The 18,267-nt window shown below is 38.0% G+C and overlaps 1 protein-coding gene across 5 annotated transcripts in view; it reads right to left on the minus strand.

Moving 5' to 3' along the window:
* Window positions 1-1,360: 1,360 nt before the first annotated feature.
* Window positions 1,361-18,267, minus strand: part of dlgap1a (discs, large (Drosophila) homolog-associated protein 1a) — a 72,835-nt gene continuing 55,928 nt past the window's right edge. For 3 of the 5 annotated variants that reach the window (XM_086094199.1, XM_086094180.1, XM_086094164.1), the window contains exons 11-15: window positions 15,571-15,852; window positions 15,284-15,416; window positions 14,238-14,335; window positions 13,011-13,163; window positions 1,361-7,100 (exon numbers count right to left, since the gene is read on the minus strand). In XM_086094199.1, coding sequence (XP_085950325.1) covers window positions 6,876-7,100; window positions 13,011-13,163; window positions 14,238-14,335; window positions 15,284-15,416; window positions 15,571-15,852 — 891 coding nt within the window. In that variant the 3' untranslated portion in view covers window positions 1,361-6,875. Of the gene's footprint in view, window positions 7,101-8,077; window positions 9,168-13,010; window positions 13,164-14,237; window positions 14,336-15,283; window positions 15,417-15,570; window positions 15,853-18,267 lie in introns of those variants that run through there. The other 2 variants (XM_086094173.1, XM_086094188.1) reach the window with 2 other exon arrangements.

Consider the following 18,267-nt stretch of genomic DNA (forward strand, 5'->3'; position numbering starts at 1 on the left):
AGCAGCAGCAACGTAAAATGCGATGCAATACACTTCCGTATTTGGCAACATTGATATGAGTTGAACAAGATGTCACTATTTTAAGCAGTTAATCACTGTGAATAAGAAAACAATTGAATAATGAAAATGCTATTTAAATACGATAATATAAACCACTTCCAAATATGCAGTATGTATAATATGTATTTCTAGATGAGCGGGATACACGTAATAATGAGTAAAATTGATTTGTTTATCTCTGCCGTCTCATTTTACGACACACATCCGGTTTGGAGTGGCAGACTCTTTACCTTTGACATACACAGTAGTCATTTTACAATGCAAAATATTTGGGCCGAGATAGGGCGCTGACTTCTGGTGCCCACAAAGGTACAATAATCACCCTCCCACCATTGACGTGGCTGATCGACTAGTGGAACTGAATGCCGACACTACCATCATTCAGCCCATTCACATACACACAATGGGCCCTATTTTCGTTCCCAGCCCAAGTGTAGTAGAAAGCAAAGTCTACCTGTGCGCATGGGGTGGCGTTTTCTTTCTTTTGGTATTTTCGTAGACAGGTAGAATTGATGTACGCCTGTGTATTTGAACAAAGCATTTTCCCGGCAAATCTGCAGGGAGGCTTAGCACGGCTATCAAATTCACTAAAATCACATTAAACCACCTGTACTGCTAGTTAGACCTGGTTTTACATAGTCTAAAATCTGGTCTACCTTTTTATCACTTTATTTTGTTTTGTTTTGCTGCGTTTCGTTTGTGCCTTTCTTGTTTATTTATTGTCTAACTTCTCTATCTCTCTCTATATATACACTGTATATATTAAAGCTATAATTAAAAAAACAATCTGATTAATCACATCTTAGAATTTTTATTAAGCACGATTAATCACTTAATTAAAATGGCTTTTTCAAATAATTTTTTTGTCGCCCAAACTTCAAGAGCACCTGTAATGTATTAATTCTTTCCACATTTAATGTTGAGGTCTTCAACATTTTTTGACCCCCTGCACGCTCTCGTCCTCCTCTTTTTCTAATCAGTTAATTACTTGCATAATTGAAAATGAAAAAAAGAATGACCCCAGTAGTTTGACATGTACAAGTCTTCTGAATTTCATACGCAAACATTGATTACAATTTTAACTTGAATGCGTATATTCATGTTTATTTCTCAAACAAAACCTGTGATACCTTTAACATAACCATCCACTGTTAAACTAAAGGATAATCTGTCGTCATAATCAATAGTGAGATTAATCTGCATAAATACATGATTAATGCAATATTTTTTGTGATTAATTAGTTATATATACGGTATATATATATATGAGATTGGTAAATATCTCAATCAAGGAACAAGACATCTTAGATCATTTTATTACAGTTTCAATAATAGTTATGGACATGTAATAATCTCTTTACAATATAACATAGGATCAGAAGAGCATGACAGATCACTGAACAAAACCTCATAGTTAAAAATAAATATACATTATATAAATTAGAGCATGAGTAAACCAATACATGTTTTCAACTCGGAAATAGTACTAACAAGTACTAATATTGTCTGCATGCGTTATTATATTCATCATCCTCAGCCATGTTGTGTACAAACACACGAGGTTGGTCGCAAGTACAAGTGGAGTTCATATAAAGAATGATGATGGGGCTACTGGACCGCTAAAGAAAGGCCTGACATAGAAAACAAATGACTCAGGAAGCACTTTATAGAAAACACATTCACATACAAACAATAAAACTTCCAGATATTCCGGATGTATGTACAAATGGAACGCAATCACACTTGATGACACACACGCCCACACGCGGAGTTTGAGGAACAGATCATCGTTTCTCGGGATCCAACCTTACAGCTCTTCCTGAGGAAAAAGTCAGCGAGTTTGTTCACACAAACATTGGCAGGAATTAAGAGTTATCAGCAGCAACAGCGAACTTTCCAGATGTTGAAAGTCTGACACATTTGTACATTTTGTGTGCGTGTAAAATTAAGGGGAAAAAAATCGACATAAAAATATATACACTGTATATGATTACCTGGTATACGGAAAATCCCAAATGTGCGTTTCTATTCCCTTACCATTACTTTGAAATACATTGGCAACACTTTACACGTATGGCACGAATCAGGCAGTCATAATTCATCCAGTTTGATTCAATATTTAAGAAATGGCTCAGGTCTGTTCAACTACATTTTCTACTTTTTCATTCAAAACACCCAAAATGCATGTTGCAACTGTTTGCTCCATTTATAGACATGCCACCTTTCCTCAGACACAACCTGCTACTGGAACGCTTAAGACACATTTGCCTAAAAATGAAAACAAACAAACAAAGGACTTGTTGAAAACAACAACAACAATATAACAGGAATAAAAAAAACAACATATTTGCATTTATATGGCCCTTTCTTTTGACAAGTGTCTTTCACATTGAATATGGCTCACCGACATTGTCATTTCAACACAGAGGTAATTAGATGGTGTACAAAATTACCCCCCCCCCCCCCCCCGCCTAACATATAGCACATTTTTTACAGATTACAAAATAAATACATACTTTTATTAAAAATCACACATCACCACCATAATCATACAAGAATCTGTAGTACAGTATCTAATATTTATACTGTTTAATCACCAGAAATCTGCTCTGGGAGAGTTATGAAACATTTTGGCATGTCCATGAATAGCATCATCACAGACAATATACAAAATCACCGGAGAAATCAGAGGTGCTCAATGAAACGAACACAAATTATTTTGCTTTAATATTAAATAAGATCAGCAATTAGATTAAGAAAAGACAAATCAGGTTTCATTTTGAATTATTTTCTGATGATTGTGTGTTGATTATTGAAAACTTTAGTCTTCACATTCTTTGAACAAACCACTTTTTAAAAAATTATTATTATTGTTTTGTTGTTTACACCTTGCAGGGCCAAGTCAGGTAAATGCAGCACACAGCTAATATTATATTGACATATGGCAATGCTCAACTCGGGGCAAATATGGGATTATTTTTATAAAATGTTGTGAATTATGGGGGTGTAGCCGTACAAAACCATACAGAAGGGGAAAAAACACAACAAACAAAAACAAAACATCAAAATGTATTATCACAATTTCCTTTAAATAATCTGGAAAAAAATATATAGTGCAAAAAAATAAATTAATCCAAATATGAACCTGTTGTAATACAGTTTTATTTACAGATCAGAACTGTAAGGCCAATTCATTTATTTTTGCTGCAGACTGAGAATATTTGGGTTTGACATCAACATGTTCATTTCAGACAAGAAATTCACATCTCAGCTTTTATATCCGGATCTTACACACTGTTAAGATGATCGAAACCTTTATTTGAATCTGCTCATTTTTCAGGTGAGCAAAAATATTGGAACGTGATAGATGGACGTGTTTTATTGGCCAATTCTCTGTGTATCCTATTACATTCTATTCAAGCAACAAATAGTATTGAACAACGCTCAGTTTCAGACTTGAGTTTTGCCTGTGTTTATTTGTTAGAGGTGTAACCAACATGAAAGCCAGAGAAAACTTTCTAAGGGTGAAAATGGGCAAAATGGGCATCAGTGCCAGCAATTCACAATAATAATAATAATAATAATAACAATAATAATATTGCATTATATTTAGAGGTGCCTTTCTTGGCACTCAAGGACACCGTACAATAGTGATGGCAAAATGAAGCTTCATGAAGCACTTGCGATACTTTTTGACTCCTCAAGATGGCACTCATGATTCAAAGATGCAATGCAAATGTAATCCATTTTCATTGCACTTGCCTTTATCTTTAAACCAAGAGCACCATCTAGAGGAGTCCAAAAGTATCGCAAATGCTTCATGAAGCTTCATTTTGCCATCACTACCGTACAATATGTTGCAACAAAAAAAGAAAGTAGAAGGGAAAGAAGAAGCGATCCATAACAGAAACAAAAGAAATGTAAAGAAGGCCGCAGCAAAAATAAATAAATAAAAAGAAAAAATATGTCGGAAATTGTACAGAAAATTTGATAAAAAAAAAAAAAATTCTATAGGAAAACGTTTATGGCCTTATATGCCAACGATTAACCTTTACCAAAGTCACGGCCCGTGGTGATTCAAGCGTCAAGAAAGGAAGGATCTGAACCAAAATATGTTGCTAAAATAAGAGAAGAAATAAATGGAAGGTTTTAGACTGGCCAAGTCAATCTCCAGACACGAACCATATCAAGCATGCATTTGACCTGCTAACGAGGACACTGACGGGAGTAATACCCCCCCCCCAAACAATAACAACTGAATGAGGCTGAAAGTTTGATGATTACATTTGGTCACAGAGTTAATGCAGGCAAAAACATTTTAAACTAAATATGAAGTCATTCATCTATTTGAACTCTCTCTGTTCCAATACTTTTGCTCATGTTAAAAATTCCCATCTTCTTGTCTACGAGATGATTTATATACTCGACCTGGAAATTAAAATCTGTTTTTCTCTAGTCACATATACATACTCATTTGTGATGAAAACCCCATTTGTGTTCAGTCTACAGCAAGAATAAAAGCATTGAGCTCACTTCCATGACTTCTCAAATGAATCTAAGAATGCAAGTTTGCAGGATACACACTAAAAGCTATATTGTGACTTATTGAAAACCAACACATTCATACTATTGAATATTATCACTCCCAAGCTTTGTATACACACACATGATTTTTTAACAGATTTTTAAAGTGTGAGACCCCACATATCAATAAAAAAAACAACGTCTGTGTGCTCTGTAACTGGTCTACATTGATGTATAATTGGAAGCACGTCACACATCTTAATCTCTCCAACATTCCAGTCTTGCCCCTCAAACCAATAGTGTGCCGTAGTACCTGGTCTGACCTGTAAGGGGCAGTATGGTGATTTCGGATATTCAGACTGTTGGAAAATATAAAGAAGTAGTAGCCTGGAGCACTAGTAGTACTATTTTTAAAATAGCTTGTTGGCTTATCTGCTAGCTACATTAGCAAGTAGACGTTCAAGATCATCTTTATTCTTTATTAACTCGTCTTGAGAATATGCTGTAGACTGAGATAATAGTTCATAGATTCAAGAGAATACTCTATTTAAGATGTCAACAAACACTAAGAAAAAAATGTGTCTTCTCTTTTCACTAACAGACACAATTTAGTGAGCTTTGATTATGTGCAATATGCAAGAATCACAGAGGGGATGATTGTCCACCAATCTTGATTTTTGGCAGTTTGAAACTTTTTATGACTGTCGTCGCAAGTTTATACTGATGTGATTACATCTTTGATTAGCATAAAATGTAGATACCATTCCGTTTCCCGTCTGTCTATTCAATATAAAAATTTCAAGCTTAATGATGCCTCTTACATCTCTGAGCTTCTTTCAGCTCATAATACTGCTTGAAGTGTATTTTGTCTGGAGAGGGAGAGAATTTTGCAAGAGATGTTTACAGGCTCTGGTGACGACAACAGTTTGTAATAATTCCATTTGTAGATAGCTTGATAATTATCGTTTTCCAATAAAGAAAAACATAAAGGAGACTTAGCATAAAAAAATGGACTGTTTCGTCTCGTTATTTCGTGAAATGTGTCCCTAAACAAACCGTTTGGAATTTTGGCCCACTCTGATGTAACTGCAAATGCAAATTTCCATAATGCCGCCCCAGCACCGAGTTGGATGTCCAATTTAGAATTATTTAACATACAATTTATTTACAATTTATTACAATTTATTAAGACAACTTGGGACTGTTTTAAAAAAATGCGTATAACATGTCTCCTTTAATCCTACTGACATTGTGGAGCGTGTCACATGAGCGGTTCCCACATAAGCACAATGTTAAACAAATGTTAAGTGGTTAAGTGTTAAAAACAGTGCTGACATGTAGGGGATGAGTGTTGAGTGTACGATTGGTGACTAGTTTGGCACATTACGAGACTCTCCAAACAAGAAGGCTTATACTGGACTGAAGGTACAGTTGAGGGTTGTGCTAGCTTCAGACATACTAGCAGCAAGTCAGCGGTCAATAGGGGCCTTAGGCCATCCTTTCTCACACAGCAATTAGTACATTACTGTAGAAATGGATGGAAATTTTGTCCTGATCACAACATAAAGTAATAGAAAATAATTGTAGAAGAACACAAAACAAACAGATGACTACAAGCATGATTTCAATACAAAGAACCAACATCACCTTTACCACAGTCCTTCCCTTCAGTGGGACTAAGCTATTCTAATTACTATTGATGTTGTACATATTATCACCAGTGTAGCATATCTGTCATGGCTTTATAGAAGAAGAAAAAAATCACACTTGAGGCCTTGGAGTAGTAGCATTGTTAAGGTTTGGATATATCTTAACTCATTCACTGCCATTGACGGCTATAAACGTCAAAAAATCATTTGAACTATTTCTATTAGTTTAACTTGTATGAAAACCTAGAATTTTTTTTTATTGTACATTTAGAACAGATGTAACATTTGTGATTAATTGTGAGTTAGCTTTTGAAGTCAAGCGATTAATTAATATTAACATTTTGTAATCACCTGACGGCATTTAAAAAAACAAAAGAAAAAATTATAAAAAATTAGGGGCATCAGGCAATTAAAATTTGTAATCGTAATTGATAAATAAATCAATAAAAAATTCTAGGTTTTCTAGTTGACAAAAGTGGGAAAAAAATATGAAACTATGAGAAATAGTCCAAATGAATTTTTGACGTCTATAGCCGTCATTGGCAGTGAATGAGTTAATAAACTGCTGCCTTCATACTTGACAACTGACAGTAAGATGTAAACAATGTGTAATGTTGTGTATGCTGTCGGTACTGTATGTCCTCATAGCCTGGTCTGCGCCTCAGGGATGTAGATCTCAATGCTGTCAGCGCTCTCTGTGGCAGAGTTTTGTCGCACAGATGCAGCTCTCTTGGCGGTCATCAGGCGCTTCCTGGCCTCCTGTCGCTGTTTCTCCGAACTCTCCAATGAGCGATCTCTGACCAGAGGCGGGTGGTGGAGAGGGGCCTTGGGTGGCTTTTTTGGTACTGGAGGTGGCAGCCGTCTCTCCTGGTGGGAGAGGGCGGTAGGGAGGGGAGGGAAGAACATTTCAAAGAAATACACATGCGCTACTTGTGAAGGGTGCTGAGAACATGCGAGTGCCATGGATTTGGATGTTTGTTTGTTTTTCCAACAAACTGAATCATTGCCATTTTGGAATCATAGTTTTGTGCTCCACCTTTATTCATCTAAATAATGTCAGATAATGGTATGATTATAAATGAGAGTGGAGTTCTGGTAACTATTGTTGCCAACCAGAAACCAAGCAAAGATTAATGAACCGTTTTTTTTGTTGTTGTTGACAATAATGATGTTCTATGCAGTCCCACTAGTATAATTATGGTATTCTGAATACAGTGGAATATGAGCTAAGCAGCAAAATCCAGCCATTTGTATCCATTTCAGGGTGCGGCCATTTTGCCACTTGCTGTCGAGTGACGTCAATGTTGCTCAGGGCTCAGGCAATGACCAATCACAGCTCACCTGTTTTCTGAATCTGAGCTGTGATTGGCCGTTGCCTGAGCCCGGAGCAACATTGATGTCACCTTTAGTTGACAGCAAGTGGCAAAATGGCCACCCCCTGAGATGGAGGAAAAATGGCTGGATTTTGCTTCATAACTCATATTCCGCAAATGTAATATTAATCAGAAAGTCATGTTTAGAATAGTGATGTCACATATAACGTGTTATTGTCAAGAAATGTTTAAGGTTGACTTCCCCTTTTAAAGAAAAAATTATAGGAAAACTTATGTTATGCTTTGAAGTAAAAAGTATCATTATTGCTCTTAAATATTGATCTTAAACTTGTTTTTTTCCGCCATTCACATCTAAAGTCAGCCATTGTTTATTGTGGTACAGTACCACTGGTCAGAGCCGTATATAGAGAGGGTTTGGCCAACTCGGTTTTAGCAGGGTAACAACATGGCGTCCATATGTCATGTGACCAGCAGTTGACCAATCACAGTGGTGTCACGTGACATATAAACGCCATCTTGTTACCCTGCTGAAAGCGAGTTGGCCAAACTCTCTCTATATACGGCTCAGCCACTGGTGGTACGTGGCCTCCCTCTAGTGGTACTCAAAACAATCACAGCCAAAGTCCAGTTCACTTGTATTTTACGTTCTCGAACGATACATTTGCATGTAGAGGTGTTATTTTTGAAACTTTTACAAAGTACAATTTGAAATGATATGCGACACATTTGAATTCAAACGTTATTTAAATACAGTTTTATTGGGCTTTATTTAAAGCGCAGTGGTAATATTCAAGCTGTGCATAATGTTAATGTCTTACAATTATTTTAAATATGCATTTTAGGAATTGTTTTTGATTAACACGTAAATATACTATACTACTGTTTTTCATTTTAAATGATTTTTGTTTTTGTTTTTTTAGGCAGGAATATAAAATATTTTTTTGGGGGGGGGAGCCGACTGCACTGTGCATTATGACACCTGTTTATAAAAAAAAGGCAGGAGCTTTATTAGGACAGTGACTCATTTCTCAGATTTAATTTACCCCATCCAAAATTCTTGTAACATGACACTCCTTAATATTCCCTTATATACTGCAGTGTTGTTGTTTTTTTCTTCATGTTGGGTCCAATTACACTGAGATTTTTAAACCTGGCTATATTTCAACCAACATGAAATCAAATATTATGGAAATTTTCTGCTAACTTTGCCCTTTTATCTCGTTCACTAATTCTTTATGATAATCTCTATAATAATAGTAGTATCCTCAATTTTTTTTTAAAAGTAAAACCTAATATTGACATGATTTAGCTTCTCAGTCAAGTTTCCGTGGTCGTAAAATGCATTGATTAAAAAAAAAAGAAGACGAAGTCAAACCCTCCTGTTTCCATTGACCTTGACACTAACTGCCAAAGGCGCATAACAGAAAGCCACACATGGTGAGGCAGCGGTGGGTGTCAAAAGAAAGGAGGGAAAGGCAGAGAGAATTGTGGTTAAATGGATGGATGGACAGACATGATGGATCAAGAAGGGCCCAGAGAGGTTAAGGCCTTGTGGTGTTTCTTGTGGTGATTGATGCGTGGCTGTTTGCAAGCGCCTTCACTGTCAACACAAAGAAGCACAAGAAACAAAAAAAGGCCATGAGAGCAAATGAGGAAGCCATTAGAGTCAAAAGTGAGCATGAGGAAAAGCCACATCAGATACTGCTGAGAAGGAGCAACACATTCAAAAAACATAGATTGCAATGATGGCATTAAAGCTGCAACGAAAACAAAACGCTTTTAGTTAATGATCTTAAAAATATATATATCTATAGTAGCCTATAACTAACATGCACATGTAGTGCCTTAATTGTCCATAATCCGCATGAAACGCAAGTAGAGAAGGTTTTGGTGTATTAGCTTAGCCTAGCTTGTACTCATGGAAATATTACTAAATGCAAAAATGGTCTGGATCAGTCACATTTGACTTATATATTTTCATGCTTATTTGACACAAAATCAATGTACTATTTCAGAAAGTAGCAGAAAATGCTATGGCTTGACTCATAACACATGAAATGATAACCAACAGCTTGCAGTTATCATTGTGGATGATGAGTTTGCATGGTTAGTGGAGACGATAGCATGCCGACTGTATGTTCATGTGAAGATGATTGAAGTATTCAATTAGTCATTAAATCTACTCTACTCTATTTTGTGATCAAAATTATTCAGGGTTAGTAAATTGTAATTATATGCTACTAATTTAAAACAGTTTGAAATTAACCAACGAAACCACATTTAAATAGTTCAACACAACTAATATTCAAACTGTTCACTTAAACGTATTATGTGGTGTCGAAATGATTTCATTCATTCATGAAAAATACCGTAGTATTTACTAGATCGAACATCGAGTTGTTTGTATCACTATTGTTGCTGCCCAAGCTTCAATGGGCCTTTTGAAAGATGCTATACAAATGTTAACTATGCGGTGCTTTGAGTTACACGGATATTTGTTGTGCGACCATGCTTGTAACTCTAAACACTCATTTCTCAAAACATTTTTGTTACGCAAAAGAATTGGCATTCTATCATATTGCATTTAGTACAAATATCCTGTCAAACGATTACATTTTCTAATCAGATTAATTACACCTTAGAATTTTGATTAATCACTTGATTAAAAAATTTTACCCGCCAAATTTAAAGAGCGCCCGTCATGTGATAATTCTTTCTACATTTAATGATATGAACATCTTGCAAAATTTTAAATTGTAAATAAAAAACAACAATATTTTGACTAGAGCAAATATTCTGAATGTCATACGGCAACATTCATTAAATGCTTTACTTTAATGCATATCATTATGTTTATTGCTCAAACACAAACTGTGCTACCTTTAACGTAACCATCCACTATCAAACTAATGGATCATCTGTGGTCAAAATGAATAGTGTGATTAATCTGCGTTAGTACATAATCCATCCATCCATCCATCCAGCCATCTTCTACCACTTATCCGAGGTCGGGTCACGGGGGCAGCAGCTTTAGCAGGGAAGCCCAGACGTCCCTCTCCCCAGCCACTTCAATCAGTTCCTCCGACGGGATCCCAAGGCGTTCCCGGGCCAGCCGAGAGACATAGTCTCTCCAGCGTGTCCTGGGTCGTCCTCGGGGCCTCCCGCCGGTGGCACATGCCCGGAACACCTCTCCAGGGCCTCCAGGAGGTATCCGAACCAGATGCCCGAGCCACCTCAACTGGTTCCTCTCAACACGGAGGAGTAGCGGCTTGACACTCCCGGATGACCGAGCTTCTCACCCTATCTCTAAGGGAGAGCCCGGACACCCTGCGGAGGAAACTAATTTCAGCCGCTTGTATCCAGGATCTTGTTCTTTCGGTCACGACCCACAGCTCGTGATCATAGGTGAGAGTGGGAACATAGATCGACCGGTAAATCGAGAGCTTCGCCTTTCGACTCCTTTGGCTCCTTCACCACAACGGACCGATACAGAGTCCGCATCACTGCAGACGCTGCACCGATCTGCCTGTTGATCTCCCGCTCCACATTAGTACACAATTAATGCAATATTTATTTTTTTTGATTAATCAAAAAGTTAACGCTTTAACTTTGACAGCACTAATCATAATATAATAGAATGTAACGTAAAGAATTAAACAGTTGTTTTTTTTTGCTTCAATTCAATGGACATTGCATGCGCTGCTTCTTAGTTGTGAGTTGAGTTCATTGCCACCAAAGAGCGCTTGTATGTCAAGGTGCTGCCTGCAAGTCAAAGCAAAAAAAAAAAAAAAAATGAAAAAATAAAATAAAATAAAAAATAAAACAACTAATAAAAACAAAAAACAATAATCTGACAAAAAGCTACAAGCCAGGTCACCTGGATCTCAAAGCACCATTATATTATGTTATCATTATTATCATCATCATCTGAAAACATGACAAATAGCCTAGTACCAGATTCTGGGCCAAGATCTTCAGTTCAGTAATTTATTTTTGCCTGCTACGAATGCTTTCTTGAAAGCTCACTCATACCATGAATGATGTTGATGTTTGTTTCCCAATGTACAGCGATCACCCACTATTTTCAGGGGATATGGACCAAGCTCTACTGCAAATTGTGATTAAACATGAATAACTGACAACCCTCCTTCAAAAGATTTATAATAGATTTGTTGTTATTGTTGTTGTTATGGTGCTCATGGCCTGCATGGAGCCCCAAATAGAAGCTGCCCAAGCACGATGCTCTTGCACCTTGTCACATGCAATGATCAGCCATTCTCTATTCCAGCATTGGGGGCTGACGACTTGACGGTGAGTGTGGTTGTGCTTCAGCTGCCTGCCCACCCAGATTCGTCAGGTACAAGAGAGTGTGGGGGTCGAATTGCTCAGTGCTTGCTTGCTTGGTTGATAATGTTACTGGTTAGTCAGCAGGCACAAAATGTTTATAAGCCAAAGCAGAGGAATAGTACAACTGGGTACACTTACAATTATAATACCATGACACGGTAATGGTAAATTTCTATAGCGCTTTTCCACCTCACAAGGCCCTCAAAATGCTTTACGTTTTGACTACTCGGTCACATGCTGATGATGCAGCATCAGGAACCATTCGGGGTTCAATATCTTGCTCAATGATATGGTCACAATGTCCTGGAATCGAACCCACAACTTCAGGGTTGACAACTACTGTACCACTGACCCACTCCGCCCACATTTCATGAAGTGCCCATTGATGCCACAAGATGGTGCCAAAGCACTACTTGTCTTATAGCCAAAGATTTAGGGCTACTGTATCTTGTGGCATCTTACGGCATTTCAAAAAGGGCACAGCAACTGCAAATAGGCAATTTTCTAGTAAATAACAAAGCATACTTAAATATCTGACAATAGGTGAATTTGCCTGTAGCAAATTGTGAATAGATGGGGAACGCTGTAACCATTTAATCAGCTGTTGCCATCAGATCCCTGAGACACGCAAAAGGCTACACAAGTCTTGCAGCAAGATTTGAGTCAGACACTAAAATCACTGGAATACAGCACTACACCTTGAAGGTCTTCATAGGCAAACGCCAACACATGTAGAACACAAAAAGAACCAGCGCCATTATGGTAAAAACACTTGACTTAGCCACAAAAAGCTTGATGAGTCAGCACTGTGGAGTGAAAAACAACGGAACCGGCGTTTTGTCTATAGTATAAGACTACAGCAAAGCATGTATGGAGAAAAAAAAAAATCAACCTGCCTACAGTGAAAGATCAACAGCTCGTAATATTAATTGTGTTGAACTATACTTTTAGTCATCTTTGTAAAGGTAGCATTTTGCTGAATCTTGTAATAGATCTCATTATTTTTAATTGTGTAAATGCTCATAATCTTGTGGCTGGTCACTATTATTTCCAGAGACATGACACTATCTTGCCTGCCATGGGTGTGTTTGTGTACCTTTCTCTCAGGTGGGTCGAGGGGTCTCCAGTTGTTGGCTCGGAGTTGGTGAAGCTCATCAAACTTGAGGCTAATGTTCTCAATGGACAACTGAAGCATGTCCCAGAAGCCAGCCAGATCAGAGGCTACAGGTCGAGGGTGGACATGGGGGTTCTAGGAAAGGTGGAGAAGGAGGTTAAAAAGGAAAGTCTAAAGAGAGGAAGACCGTAATGAGGATAAGCGCAGTCGAAAATGGATGGATGGACAAAAGATTCACACATTGGCACTTGTCAATTTTCTCTATTTCCTCTCATTAGGTGTGTTTCCATCCACCTATTTTTATAGGAATTTTCAAGAATTGCGAAAAAGAAACTGAATGGAAACGCCAAAAATTCGCAAAAATTCCCCCAAAAAGTTTTTACGCTCGGAGGAGGTGGTTTTGGAAGCGTATCAAAAAAAGGAAAATGCGCATTTTGGCGATGGAAACAGGTTTTGCGAATAACTACAAGACCGGATATACGTCGCACGTTTTGACCGATACTAGGTCACACGCACGTTTGTAGTCACAATAAATGGCGGATGATAAAGTAATGATATGTTTGGGGAGACGAAGAAACACGATTCTTTTTATAATTAATTAAAGGAAAAAAAATGCAATTTTAGATGGCTTTATTAACATCAGCTCTCAATGTAATGACACACTTCACCCCTCATGCGGGAGGGAAGCCAACAAGACAAACTTCTTCCGTTCAGTCTGTCAAAACCAACATTCCCACCTGGAACTCCCTATTGTCCCAAAGTTCCGTCACTACAACGTCACCTCGCGGCGCATATTCGCAAAAGAGCGGATGGAAGGGATCCAAGTGGCGGAGTGGAACCGTCACTTGCCCTTGATGCAGATTGCCGTGGGTTCGCTTCCCCGCCTGGGAGACCATGTTTGTTTGTGTGAGTGAAAAAAAAATAAAAGAAGAGTGGATGGAAACATTTTACGCATCTTCACAAAATTTGCATACAAAATTTATAAACATTTGGATGGAAACCTGATCAGTGTCTTTGACGTTTTATGTATTCTTTTTCTGACAGCACTATATGCTGAAGAAAAATCCTGCTATTCATTGTCAATTAAGGAAATTAGTGTGTTTTTTTTTTTTTTTATCACATAATCTGGCACTCTAGTAGCAATTTGAATTTGTACACCAAGAATAGTGAGTAATTATGTTTGAAAAATGAATAAAGATGATCACTCACCAAGTTCTCCTCACACAGTTCCCTGAACTGCTGAAACTTTTGCGACATCAACAGCTGAGCACTTCCTACGGCACTCCTCATCTTGCCCAGAACTCCAACCACAGAAACAGAAAAGTATATACCATGAAACACAAAAGCAATAGGAAATGGAAAATACTGTAATACAGCACAATGTATTGGATCTAACCCAAATGAGTTTGAAGTAATCAATACATGTTTAGTCTGCAAAAAGTAATCACACTCCCAAATGAGCCGCAGAGTTGTTTATAAAGCATTGCAGCGTGAGGTTGCTTAAGGACAAAACAAACTAGAACTTGCAATTCCCTTTAGAAATTGCACATCGATGCTGATAAATGTTATCTACTTAAATGTCACAGAATGGATGAATTAAGGACAGTCACACAGCAGATCTCCAGATGTACCAAATTGCTTGCTACGCCTCCATAATGACAACATTTAACGCTGAGAGGTAACTTCAATCTTCAAAATCTGAATAATCAAAGTCGAGTCAAATAGTGTAGTTGAAGGAAAAGTACACAGAGGAACAAAAACAAAACATTGTGACGACTTGACAACATTGGTTGAGGGGACAGAAAGGAAGAAGGTGTAGCCAGGTCATCAGACTGACGGTGAGCAAAGGCATATAAGATAGCGCCGTTTGCTTCTCACCGGGCTTCTGCTAGAGAATCAATCTGTAAAGTGGCAGGAATCGTCAAGTTAGAGTGTAAAAGAGTGTGGAGAGAGCTGATTGGCTGACACAAAAGGAGCAGAAACAGATGAGATCAAGTAGACAGACAGACTCGATGAGCACATAGGGATTGCACCAAAAGCAGATAACAGAAAACACCAGATATCCTAAAACCAAGACCCGATTATTAAAAACAACAACAAAAAATACAATTATTTTCTCATTTCAAATCAAATCCAAACCCATCTGATACAACCAAATACAAATGAGGGACAAAAACTTTATTTATGCGTATGCCTAATAATCTGCTTCATCAGAACTGCAGGCTCGGAAGACACAGTCCCTATCAAAGACATACCATCCTCAGGAAGGTCATTACGTTGTTGGTCCATCTCCATCTGTCGACACCAGCCCTCCATGCGGTCAGTCTCAGCCTGCAGCAGCTTTAGGAACCATCGGCCGTCTCGCTGACACACTGTCCTCTGCACCGCCTGCCAGACATAAAGCACATTTCCAGTGCCACGAGGAAAAGTGGTATCGAGCATTCCTATATTTTCTTCTTCTTCATAATCTTGATCTTCTAAAACCTTAAAGCATTTCAAAATCAAGGTATGGATATCAAAATACACATTATCTGCCACTTACATCTAAGATAGCTGAGCTGTTGTAGCTGACATCTGGTGGCTCATCACTGACACTATCTATCCAAGGGTCTGGAGGGGGAAGAATGGATGGATCAAAGCCCACATCCTCATACTCATCAGAGGCACAGGCGTGGTAGTGGTTCCCTGAGCCCTGGATGCTGACGGTTGAGGAGGCAGCATCGCGGGAGTATTGACGAGAAAGAACGCCAGATGACAGGACTTCCAAGTCCGTGTCAGAAGAGTCGAGAGGAATGTCAAGCAGGCCCGGCAAGTCCAGATCTGCCTGGTTGAGGCAAGCAAATCACAATTGCATTCATTGTATGTGGCGGAAGGGTAGGTTGTGTTCTACATCGTACTTTTCAAGAATATACAAGATATATTTAGGCTATTAGAATGGATGAAAATCAAGTCATGTCAAAATAGTAGTAGGAGTAGTACACTCTAAAAACAGTTGGGTCAAAAATAACCCAACTATGGGTCAAAAGTGGACCGATCTTCACGGTTGATAGCATTTCTATTTCTATTTGACCCAACTTTGAGTCAAGAAATGGGTCTCTTAATGTAAAACAACTCATAAATATTGGTCAGATAAAAAATTGGGTCATTTTGTATAAAACAACTCAGAAAGTTCAATCAAATTGACCCATAGTGTGGATCGGTCCATTTTTTTTTTTATCCATAATTGGGTTACTTTTGACCCAACTAGTGTAGTAGTAGTAGTAGTAGTAGTAGTGGAAGTATTAGTAGTCCCACTGTCTTCCTGCTTGAGAATGCACAAAAATTGACATTGTGTAGAATAGAAAAGCGCTTCATAAATCCAATTCTCTCTTCTTCTTTTTTTATAACTCATGGCACACCAAACATGTCACATACTCTGTGTGTGTGTATGTATATATATATATATATATATATATATATATATATATATATATATATATATATGTTATTAGTGATGCACCGAATATTCGGACACCATAAATAATATTAAAGCCGAAAGAATATGGCAGAAAAAGGATGTTGTGGTGACGCAACCAAAAAAACAGCGTCTGTTTGAAACTTTGAATTAAACAGCGAACGCGGTGTGAGTTTGCACCGGTCGGTCGCAGCAGCTCCCGGGGTCATTGCGCACACCGGAGGAGAGGGGCGTCGCATGGTGTACAACATTTAAGTGGGTCGAAAAAAGACAGCACTGCCGTGTACAGCGACTTTCCTTTATAAGAGCCCCTCGAACGCTTCCAATTTTTCACCGGCATCCCGGTGGCCGCGCTAAATACTTTAGCTAATGCTAGCACTATTGCTATCAACCGTTTTAAACACAGAAACATACCGCTATCTCCGGGTGGCGACAGACCTGTACAGGACGCCAAGTGTGACTTTGCAGTCTGTTCCCGAAGCCGATTAGCTGGTGCGAACAAATGTATTTAATTTATTTTTAAACGTTGGTGGATAAGTGACTGTGCGGATTTTAAGTGCCCTGCTTCTCGTCCCGCGGCACGCATCTGTGCCTGCCTGTGCGAACTACACTGACTATAAAGTGCAATCGAACCGCCAGAAAATGCTCAATCCAACAACATGTCTGCAGGGTGGGCACATTTCAATTTATATTGTGCTTGGTTAAAATGCCAGTGCTAAATAAATATTTCGTAATAATAATTTTAATAATTATAATAAATGCAATGATAGACTGAGATGGGTTGGACATGTCCAGAGGAGAGATAGTGAGTATATTGACAGAAGGATGCTGAGTTTCCAAATGACAGGCAGGAGGTCTCGAGAAAGACCAAAGAGGAGGTTTATGGATGTAGTTAAAGAAGACATGAAGGTAGTTGGTGTGAGAGCAGAGGATGCAAAGGACAGGGTTAGATGGAGGCAACTGATTCGCTCGTGGCGACCCTTTGATAATAAAAAATTGGCCTTTTTTTTTTTCAAGGTTTCGGTTTTCGGTCAAACATTTTCATTTCGGTGCATCCATACTATATATATATATATATATATATATATATATATATATATATATATATATATATATATATATATATATATATATATATATATATATATATATATATATATATATATATATATATATACATACATACATACATACAGATCACAGTGCTTGACAGTCACTGCAATATACAGCAGGACCATTGTTATTATCTGAAATTATCCAATTTCAGTTATTTTGTCCAACAATTGTGTGTTTAATCTAAATATACAGTATCCGTGCTCAAATAATCAAGCCAGCAACATTTAGCAATAGGCAAAACAATAAAATAACGTGTATCCACCATTTGTGACATACTTGTTTGCTGGTCTGCCATGAGATTTTTTTTGTAACGTAAACAAAAAGAGCTTTGTCATACATGTCATGTATATTACCCAATATTAAAATATGACATGTTTACACTTTTCCGTATTGTTCTTGCCTTTAAGTGCTCAAAACTTGTAGATCTTGTCACACCGCGGTGAGGTTGTCTTGTCATTTCCTGTTTTATTTAGAAAATTCTGACTCCTCTCGTTTCAGGTCACTTGCCCTTCCTCGTGTGGTGTCAGTGTCAACCCCGATTCCTGATTGTGTCCACCTGTCTCCCATTACCCTCATGTGTTAAATGGTCTGCGTCTCACCTGTCTTGTGCCTAAGTGTTTTCGTCAGAGCCACTAAAGCCAGTTACCGTCCACAGCCTTGCTGCCCTGT

This window comes from Leptonotus elevatus, chromosome 1 (assembly GCF_054856555.1).
Source record: "Leptonotus elevatus isolate MCC_2025b chromosome 1, RoL_Lele_1.0, whole genome shotgun sequence".
NCBI lineage: Eukaryota > Metazoa > Chordata > Actinopteri > Syngnathiformes > Syngnathidae > Leptonotus > Leptonotus elevatus.